General features: G+C 38.0%; 1 protein-coding gene across 1 annotated transcript in view; it reads right to left on the bottom strand.

Annotated features, from left to right (window-relative positions):
* The window catches only part of LOC149257628 (pyruvate kinase 1, cytosolic-like), a 266,221-nt gene that overhangs the window by 24,180 nt on the left and 224,973 nt on the right, over window positions 1–17,068 (bottom strand). Inside the window, exon 15 of the mRNA XM_089414476.1 lies at window positions 5,289–5,348. Coding sequence (XP_089270602.1) covers window positions 5,289–5,348 — 60 coding nt within the window. The remainder of the gene's footprint in view (window positions 1–5,288; window positions 5,349–17,068) is intronic.

The following is a 17,068-nucleotide window of genomic DNA, read 5'->3' as shown; positions in this document are numbered from 1 at the left end:
GCTTGATCGCATGAAGGAAGATCCATCATCATGAGTAATCAAGAAAGAGAGGGATCCATCACACCACCAATCTTCTATGGGAGCAATTTTGTTTACCAGAAGATAAGAACCACAACCTATCTACAATCGCTTGGAACAGATATTTGGGAAATCGTGGTAGGAGGATATACATTTCCATCAGCAATTCCTACAGATACGGCAGATAGAAAACAATATGAAATCAATGCCAAAGCTGTTACTATCTTATTGGCAAGTTTGTCAAAATCCGAGTTTGTCAAGGTCATGCAACTCAAATCAGCCAAAGAAATATGGGACAAAATCGTTCTAAGTTATGAAGGAGACGCTTAGGTAAAACGTGCTAAGCTTCAAACTCTCAGAATTTAGTATGAAACTCTTAAGATGCATAGTGATGAAAGCATAGCTAATTACTTCCTACATATAGATGCGATTGTTAATTGTATGAAGAATCTGGGTGAAGAAATTAAGGAAGTTGTCTTAGTTGAGAAAGCTTTGAGATCCTTGTCTGCTAAATTTGAACCCAAAGTGTCTGCCATAGAAAAAAAGCAGGATGTGCAAAATATCACTATGACGCAGCTTCACGGAATCTTAGTTGCTTTTGAAATGAGAAAAGGAGGACCATCAGATAGGAGAGAAGCCGCATTTAAAGTATCAACAAAGGGAAAAGAAAAACTCAATGAATCAGGATACATTTCAGAAGAAAAATATGAGGTAAATTTTGTCAAGAATCTTCAACGGGGATCTGGAAGGCTCAAAGGTAAGCTACCTTTCAAATGTTTCTCGTGTGGTAGAGTTGGTCATTACGCTACTAGATGCCCCCATAACAAAGGAAAGATGTCTGAAGAAGGTAATAGAAGTTATTATACTCATGATGATAGTGATGGCTTGTCCAATAGTGATGAAGATAATCGAGAAATTAAACTTCTCATGGCATATGAAAATGAAGATGTAGAAACAAAAGAAGTTACTAGATTAAAAGATCAGCTGGAGACAGTAACCAGAGTAAGGGAGCAGCTACAGGATGTAGTAAAAGATCAGAGCATAACAATCCAGAGACTTGAATCGAAGATCCTCTCTCTAAAAGAAGATCTTGAAGAATTAAAGAAGCAGAATGACGAAGCTCGTGAAGAACAAGATCATGAAGTACTCGAATTAAGGCAACAAGTGGAAAAAGGAAGAAAAGCTGAAGAAAACATAAAAAGCAATATCTGGAAAAAGAAGAAAAACATCAAGTTGAGGTAAATATCTTAAAAGGTAAATTAGAAGAAAAGGATAAATTGTTACTATTTCAAGACAGTACTAAGATTTTGGATGATATTCTTTGTAGTCAAAGATCCCCTGCTATCAAAACTGGTCTTGGTTTTTATGAATCTGCTGAAGGTGAATCTAGCTCACAAGGTGAGGCAAGGAACTCTAATGCAAAATCTGAAATGCTCAACAAGGTGATGAAAGGTCAACCCCATCAAAAACCAGAGAAAGAAATTCTTCAAAGAAAATCTTTTGCTCCTAACTGTGGAAGTGATAGATGGGCATTTTCTCTGATGAATAATGTTGAATGTTATGAATGTCAAAATCTTGGACATGTTGCAACCCGATGCAGAAGAAGAATGGTTCAAGACCATCACATAAATAGATCTTCACGTTCCAGGTACTTTAAGGGATATTGTTTTGCTTGCAATATGTTTGGTCACAAAGCTATTGATTGCTATAAAAGAAATATGAAACATGTAAGATGTTATGCATGTAACAAGTTTGGACATAAAGTAAAGGAATGCAGAAGCAAAATTCAGACACCAAAGCAAAAGGAGCATACATCATCTCAATCCTAGGAGACAAATTTAGTCCCAGAAAGATGTGGCATAACTCAGTTATCAGACATAATAGACCAAGGGGAAACTGAAAGTGTAAACCTTCAATATTCCATTTCCATACACAGCTATTATGAAGAGAAGCCGCGTATATACGCGAGTTAAAGGCTGCAGAGTCGTGTATATGGAGATCTGAAAGAAAAGCAGCAGAACAGACTCAAGAAAAGAAGTTTGATATGGTTCGGTCATGGTATATGTGGATTGGCACAGATTCAGGGGAAGCATATGCTTCAAATAATGCATTGTAGGCATTATGGTTAGAAGTCCTTGGTGATGATGTTTATGTGGCTAAATGATACATCTTGCTACTTATTGTTGGTTGGACAAGAGAGTGGTTTTGCAGGTTACAAGTCTGGATGCTGGTGACAGATGCTTATGGTGTACGATATTACTGATGACTATCATGAGTCGGCTTGTGCTCAGGGGGAGCATGAACAGATTGATACATCTTAGCATGTACAAAGGGGGAGTTCAATCAGAGATTTCAGCATGTACTTAGGGGGAGTATGAACAGCAGAATGTATATCAAGGGAAAGAATATCTTGGTCCGCCCTTTGCCCTCGATGTCAAAGGGGGAAAGTGACTTGGTGTGGTTGTTGCCATCAAGTCCAAAAGGGGAGATTGTTGGCATTATGATACAAGTGTTGTCCTTGATGGCAACTCACTCAGATGAAGGATCTATATGTTGTAGGATAACAACAAAGAAGTACAGTTCAGGCCACATAAAATGAAGAAAGAAAGGCATACGCAAGTTCACCTTGACCAACCCGCGTATACATGCAAGTTCATTGAACAAAAGGAGCGTATATGTACACACGCACTTTCACGAAAGGAAAGGCGCGTACATGTTGGAAAACTAAGATTTGGTTCATGGTATTGATCCATGGTATTTTGGTATTGATCCATGGTATTTGGTTCGAAATGTTGACCCTACGTATTTGGTCCAAGGTATTGGATCTAAGTGGTTTTGGTCCATGGTATTGAGAGAGGCCTAAACCTATATAAGGAGAAGAAGATCATTAGGCCAATGTGCAAGTGATGAATATCTGATGAAGTGTGAGATCTAGTATGCAGCTTATGGGTATGTGATGCTTTGGATGCACCTATGTGGTGAATGAAGGTTCATGGACCGGGATCATGAAGACTAAAATGCATTATCATTATATGGTATGATCACGAATAGCTCAGATCTGAATACTGACGCATGTCTTATCCTTTATATCTTATGTTTTGGGTATATCTAAAGTTGAAAATTGCAGCGAAGATATAAGTAATTATTTTTAAATCTGTACACGGGTTCCCTTTGGTGAAAAGCATATACACGCTGGTTCGACACAGCGAAGTAGCATATACATGATGAGATTTGATATTTGAAGTTGCTGTTGGTTCTAGTGGTTGTTGTAGAGTTCTGGGTTCTGCTATATGTTCTGGTGACTGTGCTTTGCTGACAGGGTTTCAGTGATTCAGTGTTGGGTGATTCATAGATTAATGATGCAGATATAGTTGATGGTTGTATTGCAGTGGTGATTATTTTGTATTGATGGATCCAGTCTGAAAATTTATGAAATGTGGTCCCTGGAAGAAAAGAGAAGATCGTAGGTTGGCACCTACGTACTAGTAAACATATCGGCTAGTACAAGAGCTAGGGGTTTGTAGCTCCCTTCCAGTAGTAGCTGGAGAACGAGAAAAGGTTGTAGCCTTCTACAGGTGCGTGCCTGCGTACTAGTATGAGTCTGCACCGTACAAGATTGTAAACAGGTTTTTCTTATCTTAAAGAAAACAGCAGCAAGTGGTTTTTGTCCCGCATTGGGTTTCCACCTTATATCATGGTGTTCATGTGTGCTTCTTATGTGTCATGATATGTTCTGTTTTACTACACCTGTTTACTGTTTATATGGTTAATGAAGTTCTGATGCACTGATTAAGGGTCAACATATAATGGATTAACTGAATCATAAGTTTATTGGATATACGCTAGTTTCCTTAAACACGGTTGCGTATACACGCGGGTTCCATTAACTGAAGTAGCGTATATGAATTTGAATATGGAAATGAAAAGTTACTAATTTGCTAATACTGATTCACCCCCTCCCCCTCTCAAAATTATTTCCAACAATAGAGATAAATGGGACTATGTTATGTCAATTAGGGTTTCCCAAGTAGTGCCCCTCCTATACCTATTGAGCCATTAGGGGAGGTCCCACTGCACTAGGATCAAATATTAACCCCGCACTCAATTGCAAAAATTAATAAAGTGCCTTTCGATCATTAGCCCACCTTCCAACATGCACTCTTGCCAGATGGGTGAGGAACATATGACTAATGCAAGTGGTAGAGACATGAATGGCACATCATCATTGGCTAATGGTGGTTGTCGGGGATGCTAGCTAGTCGGCTGGAAGAGATGATAGAAGAAAAAATTCTTCTATGGGGTCACCCACTTTTGGTGGCTAACACATCCCTCCATCCTCCTACGCATTACACATTCGGCTCCCCTAATTGCGCGACCCTGCTGTATTTGTAAGTGCGAGTTCTCTGCTAGTTTTCTTGCAATTGAAATTTTTCTCTTGTTGTCTTTTCTCCTTTCCTCAACCTTGTCATTCATTCACAAAAATCTACAATCCAAAAAATCTATCTGAATTTTCTCTCACTTGAGTAGTTACAATATGCAATGTGTCTTCATCCTCTCCCTTAGGCTCCTTTTATAATTCTCCAAGGCCAAATCCCTAATCTCCAAAGTGATTGAGGGCTAGGATTAAATCCTAACTCACTTAGATCAACGGTGGAGATTAGATCTAAGTCACTTAAATAATTAAATATTTATCCTTACATAAAACATTAGCCCAAGCCTACATTAATCATTTTAATTGATCAATGTATTTTTCCTAAGTTAAACTTAGGAAGAAGATTATATTAGTTGCTCCTCTTGAACAACCACTTAAAGAGGAATTCACTTCCACATGCTAAGACAACAAGCCTATGGGGAAGATCTTCTACATGCTAAGACGACAAGCCTACGTGGAAGATCTTCTGATGCTACAACACTCAACACTATGGTTTCATTCAGAAGGTAGAAGAGGACACATCTACTAAACCATTAAAAGATCCAAAAATTTAGTTAGCAGACCATTGTACATCATGTTCGACTGAAAATAAAGATTGAATTTTGATTGTATTTATGTTCATCAATATGGAAAAACTTTCACACACTTTACATCACCTACAATAGCATTTCCTTTTCACTCAAACAATACTGATCACAGCAAGTAAAGAATTAAAACAGCAAATTTGAAGAATTAATCCCATATACATTACTTCTTTATTGACACATCAATTTAGTGGATATTGCCATGAACTTGAAATTAAATCTGGTCAACATTGGGAAAAGCTAAAGAATCTTACTGTATGTCGAGGATCTGCTAGAATAGGGAAAACTCCTCTAACAACAAGAGCCTGTCTTGCCTACATCAAAATAAAGAATGGTTAATAGAGAATTTTGTATCTTGTTTCTTATGATCACCATATTAAACTTTCTCTTTCTACAGGGATGTGAGACATATTTACTTCCTAGTACCACTTGATCTACAAGTACAAGCTAATAATGGAAACAATAATTTCCGAGTTTTGTTCAAACTCAAAACAGCTACATACACATCCAAAGTTCATAGCAAAAAATTCAAAAAATATCAACAATCTATGTACTCACATGATGCACGTAACACTATCTCCTCCACAACATGACTTCTATCAGAGTGCAAAGAAATTGTATAGTTTTAAAAAAAAATCCCAGCTTCAAAATTAACGAGACACCCAAGGAAAATAGGTGCTTTCTATACATGTTTCTCCAAAAACTATTTCACAAGGATGCCAAATGCTCTATATCTATATCTCTGGGCAAGCCGAATTGGCGAAAACAGATATTTTTTCACCTTCAAAATCACGTTAAGTCATAAAACATCAGTACAAAAGGTCAATAACAAATCCCGTCCTTTTAGAGTAAACTGTATGACAAAGCTCTCTTGGAGAATTGGATTACATAAATTTGTAATGTTAATGTAATACATTGTGTGTGTGTGTGTGTAGGCCAGCATTAGAAGTTTGTTGTCAAAATGAAAGCCATTGGTCAAATATTTCTCAATTTAAAACATTAGCCTTTGTAACTGCTGGAACAGTTAGATAAGAAGCTAGCCCATAATATTTCATCGTGTCTTATCTGAACTTTGAAAACATTCAGAATTATCAATTATGTCTTTTCTTTCCTTAATTTCTGCTTCAGCAAGCTCAATTTGCAACAACAAATAACATCACTTTCTATTAACTAAAAGAAGAAATTACAGTGCAATTAGCTCAAAACTTCTATGTTCTAACGAACCAATGAAGCACCCCATCTCCTTTGTAGAACAAGAGAAGAAAAGGGCTACATTGAAGCTACACATGCAAGTGATGCACCCCACTTGACAGTGTCAAACCTTAACTCCCATGCGTGTTAAGGGAGTGCAACCTTATGCATAGATTGCTTACTGGAAGAGACTGAGTGCATGGAGCCATAAACCCAACTCAACTAGGGATATGATCCCTCTGAAGATAGTAAACCTCCTCATGCAATGTGACCTTCCTAACTTAGGATTTACACCATCAAAAAATAGTGCATGCATGAAGCATGTGTGTGCCCTCTCTCTCACTGGAAGTCTCTAACTGCTGTGCCCACCCTTAGTAGATTCTCTAGTGTGCCATTCCTGCAAACAAGGTCCATTACAGGATCATAGATGAACTGAAGTGGATCTGCTGGTTACATGCTCCACTGAAGGAGAACAACTACCAATCAGCAGGCACAATCTAACAGCTTATTTCAATGCACAACGTAAAAGGTCTACAACAGGGCTGTGAATCCCGAAATAAAGAGCAGATATGAGCAGAAAGTGTGCCTGAAATTGATACAGATCACCTCATTTATGAGAGGCCTAACCTTGAATGACAGGTATTACCATTTTTCACACACATCATACTTCAGTTTCAGGCACTAATAGCAGAAATCAGGACAATAGTGACAGATCCAATATTATGATATTATCCCCTATAGTAGCCACCCTCATTTATTACTGTGGTTACTTGAGTTTGGATGATGTCAATAGCACAGACAACTGAATTCAACACTATCTCCATCACCAGTGATTTCAACATTGACACCAAATGACAGAATCAGTTACATTGTCACATCCATAGACAAAAGACTAGAAACCACCATGGATGTGATTTGCAGAATATGGACTGAAAACAAAGTTGCAAACACCAACTGTGAAGACATGTAACTTACTCGATATTGAACCAGAGTATGCACTAGAACCAACGAAATCGACTGACTTTATTTGTACATTCCAACAGATTGAATGGCACTCTATTCCAAGTCACCTGAAAAGGGGTCTGTAACAGGGTTGTGCATCTGCCAGTAGAGAAGCACATATGAGAGGTCATCTTGCCTGATGTTAACGCAGGTCACCCTATTTATGACAGGGCCAACACCAAATGTGAAGACTTGTAACTTACTCGATATTGAACCAGAGTATGCACTATAACCAACCAAATCGATTGACTTTATTTGTACATTCCAACAGATTGAATGGCATTCTATTTCAAGTCACACCTGAAAAGGGGTCTGCAACAGGGTTGTGCATCTGCCAGTAGAGAGCACATATGAGAGGTCATCGCACCTGATGTTAATGAAGGTCACCCTATTTATGACAGGGCCAACCTTGCATGACTGGAAGTTGTGCTACTATGGTGAACCAACAGCAATTATAGCAGGTTGAATATTCTTCCCTACAGTAGCCACCGTCATTATTACCATGGTGACTGAGTGTGTATGATGTCAATGGTGCAGACTACTGAATTCTGACAAAGTGTTTCAATTTTCCTATTTACCATGTCAGTCAAGAAGGATCAAGGAGGAAAGAATCGTTTTCAGCTACATTAATTTGGTTTTAAGCCAACCTTTTATAGTTTTGTTTTCCTTTTGTGTCTTATTATTATTTATTCCCTCTTCCTCCGCATTGTCTCATCTTTCCTCAAGCATTGTCCTGATGATGGATCCTCTTTGGGATTTGAAACATCAACAAATTATAAACACTACTGCGGATAATCCGAACTCTCCTTCAACACGAAAGAATCGTATTTATTTGCCTTATCTCGATTCAAGGAGGAAGGTATTCTATTCATTTAAGCCCATCTCAACTCAAGTTGAAAGCCATTGTATCCATTTTTGTTGGAAATACTGATAGGGGGGGTGAATCAGTATTCCTTTTCAATTGTTTTTTTTACCAGTTAAATCATTTATATTTAGAACACAAAATGAACAATAGGAATAAATGTTTTTATTAATATAATCTTTACAATAAATCAGGTACAATATATAAGGCTCCAACCTGTTGCCAAGCACCAACTTGGTCTTTTGTGAGGCTCCAACCTCTAGGGAACCAACCCTATCTTCTCAAGGCACCAACCTTGTGTTTAGGAGCACCAACTCCAAAGACACCAATCCTTCCAATTTTGAGGCACCAACCCCAAGGGCTCCGACCCTATCTTGTCAAGGCACCAACCTTGGATTTAGGAGCACCAACTCCAAGGACACCAATCCTTCCAATTCTGAGGCACCAACCCCAAGGGCTCCGACCCTATCTTGTCAAGAAATGTTTTGATTGTATTACACTGCTCTCAAAATCTTCTTCACTGTGTTCTGTCAATCTACAGCTTCACTGCTACATCAATGACAACCTGTCTTCATATGAAGGAGTCTTCACCAATGTGGAAAAAGTTGAAATCGGGACTCGGGATTAAATTAGCAAGGGTCCAAAAGTTGAAAAACTCGTTAAAGTCGGGAATTTTTTGAAAAAGTCGGCAAAAGTCAACAAAATTAAAAAAAAAAAAACACACAAAAATATTCATTTATTTTTATTTTTTTTAACATCTAGAGTATCCACAGTCGATTAGGGCTTGTAGTCTGCAACATTAGATCTGCAATCTAACCAATGAGAAATAGACAAGAACAAACATATAGCTTACTTGTTGAAGTAGCCCATCTAGATCAACCCTTTCTGCATTTTTTGTCCTTGACACCTGGCAGGTCCTTTGCCTCATTTGCCATCAATTGCTCATTGAGTATTTGCTGCTCCAAAATACACAATATACTCAGCCCTAACCAGATCTACTTCTCAAGTGAATTTGACGACCAAATCACTGTACAATCAGCATCAAAGTATATCATCAACTCACAATGGTTTGGCCCTTCAAAGACACTGAATACTAGTTGTCCAAAACCCTTATTGTTCAGCCTCCTCACAGCAAATTTGCCTCGTTAAATTCATTTTATAACAGCTCTAACAGTGGTGGCAACTCACAGTAATTTTGCTTATCAAATCACTATATGATAGCCCTTAAACACCAATGTCATATCCCACATTTAACAGAGATGGCAGACTTTTTCGGTCAACTCCCGATAAAATCGGGCATATAAGGAATAAATCACGATTTTTTCGTTTCTGAAAAAGTCTGCAAAAAATCGGAGGATTAAATCATTTTGTTGAAAAAATCGCAATTTTAGGATTTAATCCCGATTTTTTTGCAGACTTTTTCCACACTGATCTTCACAATTCTTCATATTGCCCAAACAGAGTCTGCAAAGTTACCTCATGATGATTTCAAATAACCGTCATGATCTACAATAGTCTTCACACAACTTCAATGTGTCTACAATGGACTGCACTAAGCTCTGCACAAAAACAACTCTCTGTTTCAAGCCTCTGTTCTCACTGTCACGGTAAATGCTTTAGGAGTGACTGCTTCAGGAGTAACTGCTTCAGGAGTGACTTCTTTAGAGGAGTGACTGTCACGGTTTCATATTGTGCGTTCAATTAAAAAACAACCCTGTTCATACTCAGATAATCTTCTTAGATCTACAAAGCGTCCTTTTGAACTGTTATCTGAATCATTGTCAAACACAGGTCCGAGCTTTTCAATAAATAACCCAGTCAACAGAATGTTCGACCTTTGGCTTCCTTCTTCTTCTGCTAGACCTTTCGGCTTCCTTCTTCGCTAGCTCGACCTTGGGCTTCCACTTTCATTCGCTCGACCTTCGGCTTCCACTTTCGTTCACTCGACCTTTGGCTTCCTTTCTCGCTTGCTCGACCTTCAGCTTCCACTTTCGTTCGCTCGACCTTTGGCTTCCTTTCTTATGCTAATTCACATTCACGAGTTGTGAACTGTCCTTCTTCTCTGTGATAGATGCCCAAGATCAATGCTTGAGGTGAAGTTTTTAACTTGTATATATACAAGTCTCATCAATACCCAAAAGACACGTTTATTGGAGGAGAGGCCGACTTATGATGTCGCATATTAAAATTATATCAGAGAGGCCCTTTTTTAATATTCATCCAATAGACTTATTATTTACGGAAATCACATAAGAGCTGCTATACCCACATGGAGATCCCACATGCCATGTCATCACCTTTAATCCCGCAATCGCAATTTCATGAGAATCAGAGTCATTCCTTTAATCCCACAATCGCAACTTCATAAAAATCGGAGGTTTTACAAGTGTGCACAAGCTCTATCTTCCCATGGAGTGGATGCAATATTCAATGAACTATTTTAATGAATCCATCAGGTCCACAACATTACCGCAATCGGAGGTTTTACACGTCATTCTGTTATGTAAAAATTAGTTAGTTGTAGTTTATTAGGCAAAAGGGCATAATCAAAGATCATGCCCGTTCACCAAGAGGCACCTAAGGTGGTATATAGCCAGGGCCTCTCACAAAAATGTAATCATCATTCAATTATTAATAAAATATTTACTTAATTTTGTTTATTCGGAAGTTTTATACTTCATCTGGTATCGAAGCGAGTTCGGTCTTCCAACAAGTCACTACACCAAGACGTCCACTGCATACTGTCATTCCGCTTTGCTATTGTCACCCCATAATCTCAATCCATTCCGCTTCGGTTGTTCCCCGACCCCTTCCACCCTGCTCTCTCCCCTGACATTTTTTCCACACTGTGTTCCCCCGCATCTCTCATTGCCTCCCTGTCTGCGTCATTCACCCTACATCCATCCATCTGCAAAAATTCCTCTGTCATTGTCCCTCATCGTCTCCCTCCATTGTTCTCGTCTGTTGTTCATCCATCCCGCAACACCATGTCCCTATCACCACTGTCCCTATCACCATTGTAGTGCCCGTTGCCCGGCTCCGATTGTGCTTGCCGCATCACGTCCCTGTCAGCGGCTGACCATACGCCCGCCCACCGTGTCCCCCGTCCATTGCGGTGGGCTCTACGTGATATCCGCACAAGTCGACAGTCAAACAGTAACGTGACTGTTCAGGTAAGGTTACCGTTCAGCCCTACGTGATTGTCCGCATACGTATATATAATATATATACATATATATTTAATTAACTTATATATAATTAAAACTATATAATTATAATTACATATATAACTTTAATTTAATGAATTAATTTTTTTAATTAATTAATTAAACAAAAAAAACTCATATGTCATATAATTAAATCAATTAATTTAATTTAATTATTTAAAAATAGATATAAACAAACAAACAAACAAAAAACATTTAAGCTGGCAGGCAAATTTACACCCCCACAAACTCGTTCAATGTCAATGTCAATGGCTGATTTCAATAAAAAATTGATTTAATTGGAGAATAGGATTACTAACCACTCTGATGATTTCAATAAAAAATTAGTTGATTTCCAGAATAAGTTTAATGGGCACTCTGACGATATCAAGAGGCTTCAAGATGAGACAAATCGAATAGAACTACATATGGGGCAGAACCATATCCAAACCGAAATGAATCAAAAACAGACCTGTCAATGTCAATGGCTGATTTCAATAAAAATTTGATTTAATTGGAGAATAGGATTACTAACCACTCTAATGATTTCAATAAAAAATTAGTTGATTTCCAGAATAAGTTTAATGGGCACTCTGACGATATCAAGAGGCTCCAAGATGAGACAAATCGAATAGAACTACATATGGGGCAGAACCATATCCAAACCGAAATGAATCAAAAACAGACCTTGGCATTGCTGAACCACTTGTGTAGAAAGCATGATATTACACCCAAACAACTACTCCAAGAAGATGGAGAAAATCAAGAGCACAATTCATTAGACTCAACAAAATCAACAGATTCTCAAAAAGCTGAATCTCCAAAAAAATCAGCGACACCCCACCAAGAAAATAGTAACGCGATTTTTTCAAATAAGCAACTCTGGGATACATTTACCAATCAACATCCCTTTTTCACTCAACCATTAGTGACATATCAGCGAAGGGCAAAATTCGAGATGCCTAAATTCGATGGAAACGAAAAATACAGTGTTGCATGGATAAGTAAAGCAGAAGAATACTTCAAGATTTATGACATCAATGATGATGACGAAAGGCTTAGGCACGCATTCATGAAAATGGAAGGAGAAGCATATAATTGGTATATGTGCTGGAAGAAGACAACAATCGCCATCAGTTGGAGGAAATTTAAAGATGTATTCTTTAAAAGATTCCAAGGTGTATGGGAAGAAAAGTTTTTTCATCACTCATCAAATTACGAAAAAAAGAAGTGTGGATGAGTACACTAAAAAATGGGAAACCTTAGTGACACGAGTACCTGGGTTATCAGAGTCTCGTCTAGTTCAATCATACATCTCCGGACTTAAAACTCATTTACAAGTAGAACTTGACCTTCATGACATTAAGTCAATAGAAGTAGCAAGACGAAAAGCAAAAACTGCTGAAAAGAAATTTGAACAAATATTGTGGTCAAAATTGGAAAAAGTATATTCAAGACGAAGAGTACCCCAGTCTGTGGATTCAAATAATACAAGATATGTTCCACTACATCGTCGTGAAGGTGAAAAATCTAATGTGGAAATACAAAGAATAAAAGAGGGCAAATGCAAACGTTGTGGTGAGAAGTTTGACCCCAAACACAGGTGTGCTATAAAGGAAAAGAACCAAAGAACCTATATAATTGTGAAGCAACTAATGATTCAAACAGTGAGGATTCTAACATAGAAGAAACAGAAGAGGCCCCAGAATTCTCACCAGAATTAGATGACGGAAGTATTCTACAAGTGTCACTATCAGCTATGACAGGTATATCACAACCTCAGACCTTAAAGTTGAAAGGACAACAACATAGTGGTTCCCATCCACTCTGGTAGCACACACAATTTTTTAGATGCAACCGTGGCAAAGAGACTCAATATTTTTTCCATTTCCCTTACCAAACATGAAGGTGATGGTAGCTGACGGTAAGAAGATTGAAAAGATGGGGCAATGCCATAAGGTCAAATTGCAGATTCAAGACTTTAATTTAGAATCTCCATTCTTCATGGTATCATTAGATGGAGTAGATGTAGTCGTAGGTATCCAATGGCTACAAAATCTAGGCACTTATGCTACCAACCATCAAGTACAATTCATAAGATTTAAATGGGGAGGTCAGAGGTACAAATTACACGGATTCCAAGCACCAGAGAATCAAATTGTATCATCATCTCAGAGGATGAAGATGATTCGAAAAGGAGCACCTGCTTATGTAGTACAATGTCACCAAATAGAAATGTTATCTACAAATATGATCAGTGAAGAGTCACCAGAAATACAAGTTCTAATTTAGAAGCATGAAAAAGTATTCAAGACCTGCCCATGAAAATGCCTCCTAACAAGGAAATTGAGCATACAATAGAAGTCAAAGCAAGGTCAGACCCTGTCAACATCAAGCCATACCGATATCCACACCACCAAAAGACGGAAATTGAGAGACTAATCCAAGACCTTTTAAAGTGTGGGATCATCTCGAAAAGTAAAAGTCCGTATGCTGCTCCAGTGGTATTGGTAAGGAGGAAGGATGGTTCATTCAGGCTATGCATTGATTATAGAGGATTAAACAAAATAACAATTAAAAACAAGTTCCCAATTCCCTTTACTGACGAAATGTTGGATGAGCTACATGGCGCATAATACTTCTCAAAATTGGACTTAAGGTCAAGCTATTATCAAATCAGAATCAGGTTGGAAGACATACCAAAAACGGCATTCCGAACACATGAAGGTCACTATGAGTTTAAAGTAATGTCGTTCAGGTTTACCAATGCACCAGCGACATTTCAAGCAACTATGAACGAATTATTTCGTCCACATCTTAGGAAGTTTGTATTAGTATTCTTTTACGATATTTTAATTTACAGTAAAACTTGGAAGGAGCACTTACAACATCTGGATAAAGTTCTTACACTACTAAAAGAGCATCAGTTTTACGCAAAAAAAATCCAAATGCACCTTCGGAAAGGAAGAAGTAGAATACCTTGGACACATTATATCCCATGAAGGCGTAAAAGTGGACCCTAATAAAATCAAAGCTATAAAGGAATGGACCAAACCAGTTAATGTATCCAAGCTAAGAGGGTTCTTAGGTTTGACTGGGTATTACCGAAGGTTTATTAAAAACTATGCACATATAACTGCGCCTCTGACAAACCTTTTAAAGAAGAATTCATTTCTATGGGATGAGGAAGTAGGAAAGTGTTTTGAAAAATTAAAGGAAGTTATGTCTAATGCCCTAGTATTGGCAACACCAGATTTTTCTAAACCATTTATCATCGAGTGTGATGCTTCCGGATTCGGTATAGGTGCAGTGTTAATGCAAGAAGGGCATCCAATAGCTTTTGAAAGCAGGAAGCTCAATAAAAGAGAACGCCTCAAGTCCACATACAACAAAGAAATGCTCGCTATTATGCACGCACTAGCTAAGTGGAGGCAATATCTTTTGGGAAGTAAGTTCTCCATTCGAACAGACCATAACAGTCTCCAGCACCTCCTTCAACAAAAAACACTTTCCAAAGAACAACAAAAATGGATTGAAAAAATTGTCGCCTTTGACATGGAAATACTACATAAAAGGGGAAAAGACAATGTAGTAGCAGATGCCCTATCCAGGAAAGACAAAGAACCAACACCACTTGCAATCTCAGTTGTTGTTCCTAAATGGCTTAACGAGATTCGAAGTGAGTATGCCAAGGATCCTGAAATAATGGCGATAATCAATAACCTTCCCAACAACTCAAAATTTGAATGGAAAAATGATATTCTATGGTACAAGGGAAGAATCTATCTAAATGCAAATTCCAAGTTTAAATTTAAGATACTCAAGGAATCACATGATTCACCGTCAGCCGAACATGTAGGATTCTTTAAGACTTACTACAATGCACGTCAATCCTTCTTTTGGAAAGGAATGAGTCGTGATATTCAGAAGTATATAGCAGAGTGTGACACATGTCAAAGGAATAAAAATGAAAATATTATGACACCTGGATTACTTCACCCTTTAAACATTCCAAATCAGAAATGGGAAGAAATTTCGATGGACTTTATTGAAGGATTACCCGTATCTGAAGGCAAGGACAAGATTTTCGTAGTGGTTGACAGACTCACCAAATATGCTCACTTTATGGCAATAAAGAAATCATAATCAGCTAAACAAATTGTTGAAATATTTTGCAAAAATATATATAAATTACACGGCTTTCCGAAAGTCATTGTGAGTGATAGAGATGCCAAATTCAAGGGTAATTTCTGGAAAGAGTTGTTCAACCACATAGGAACCTACCTAAATATGAGTTCCGCTTATCACCCACAAACAGATGGACAAACAGAAGTTGTCAATAAATGTTTGGAGGCCTACCTATGTTGCTACGCTACAAAAAAAAAATAAGTGGGCTCAATGGTTGTATCTCGCTGAATGGTGGTATAATTCTACTTATCATCTGTCAGCGAAAATGACGCCATTTCAAGCTTTGTATGGATATGAACCTCCAAAATGGAAGGATCTAGCTATTGTCCAGACAAATCTACCTGTTGTTAAAAATCAACTAGAAGAAACCCAAAAAATCGTCCAAATACTGAAAGAAAACTTGAATAATGCGAGGAATCGTATGAAGCAACAAGCAGACCGAAACAGAACCGAAAGAGAATTTGAAGTCGGAGAATGGGTGTTTGTCAAGCTCCAACCATACAAACAATTGTCCTTAAAACAGAAAGGAAAAAACAAATTGGCACCAAAATTCTATGGACCTTATCAGATCAACAAAAAGATCAGCCAAGTTGCGTATGGTTTAAGCCTTCCAGAGGAAAGTCATGTTCACAACGTCTTCCATGTCTCCTGCCTTAAAAGGGCACTAGGCGACCATCAATCAGCGCAAACAACACTTCCATCCCTGGATGATGAAGGAAGGGTCATTCTAGAACCAGAAGGTATTTTATCTACTAGAGAAAGAAAGCTTCGACATCATACAATCAAGGAATACTTGATCAAGTGGAAGGACTTACCCGAAGAAGAAGCTTCTTGGGAGACCGAAGCATTTTGTCAACAACATCCGTCGTTACGTATGCTTTGAGGACAAAGCATTCTTTTGAGAGGAAGGCAATGTTATGTAAAAATTAGTTAATATTATGTAAAAAATAGTTAGTTGTAGTTTATTAGGCAAAAGGGAATGATCAAAGATCATGCCCGTTCACCAAGAGGCACCAAAGGCGGTATATAGCCGGGGGGCCTCTCACGAAAATGGAATCATCATTCAATTATTAATAGAATATTTACTTAATTCTGTTTATTCGGAAGTTTTGTACTTCACATCCCTTTGAAACTTGCGATTCAACGGGATGCGATATTACATTAAGTTATGTCATAGTGTTGTAGTCGGGTCCGCAATAATATCGCAATCGCAGTTTTTAATGTGACATCCCTTTATAACTTGCGATATGAAAGTTCTGATATGGCGGATGTGATATTAATTAGGGCGTATTGTAATGGGACCATCGGGTCCACAACTTATATCGCAACGAGCGAGTTTTGAGCAGTAGCATATAATAGAAAACGCCGATATTATATATTGCTGATATGATTTCTCCGATAACTCTCTTTATGCTCCTCCGTTGTTTTCTTTCTATTAGTTCTTCTGGGGCATATATTATATGTGATACCTCCAATATGGCTCCTCCAATGTTCTCTTCTTTACTCCTCTGATATCGTTGTTGCTCTTTGTTCTTCCGATAGCACTTACCCCTGGGCATATGCGATAACCTACTTCCTTGATGGC

Source organism: Pinus tabuliformis, chromosome 6 (assembly GCF_031772625.1).
Source record: "Pinus tabuliformis cultivar Carrire ecotype Pingquan chromosome 6, CPIR1, whole genome shotgun sequence".
Lineage (NCBI taxonomy): Eukaryota > Viridiplantae > Streptophyta > Pinopsida > Pinales > Pinaceae > Pinus > Pinus tabuliformis.
This window is presented reverse-complemented; position numbering and strand designations above follow the sequence as displayed.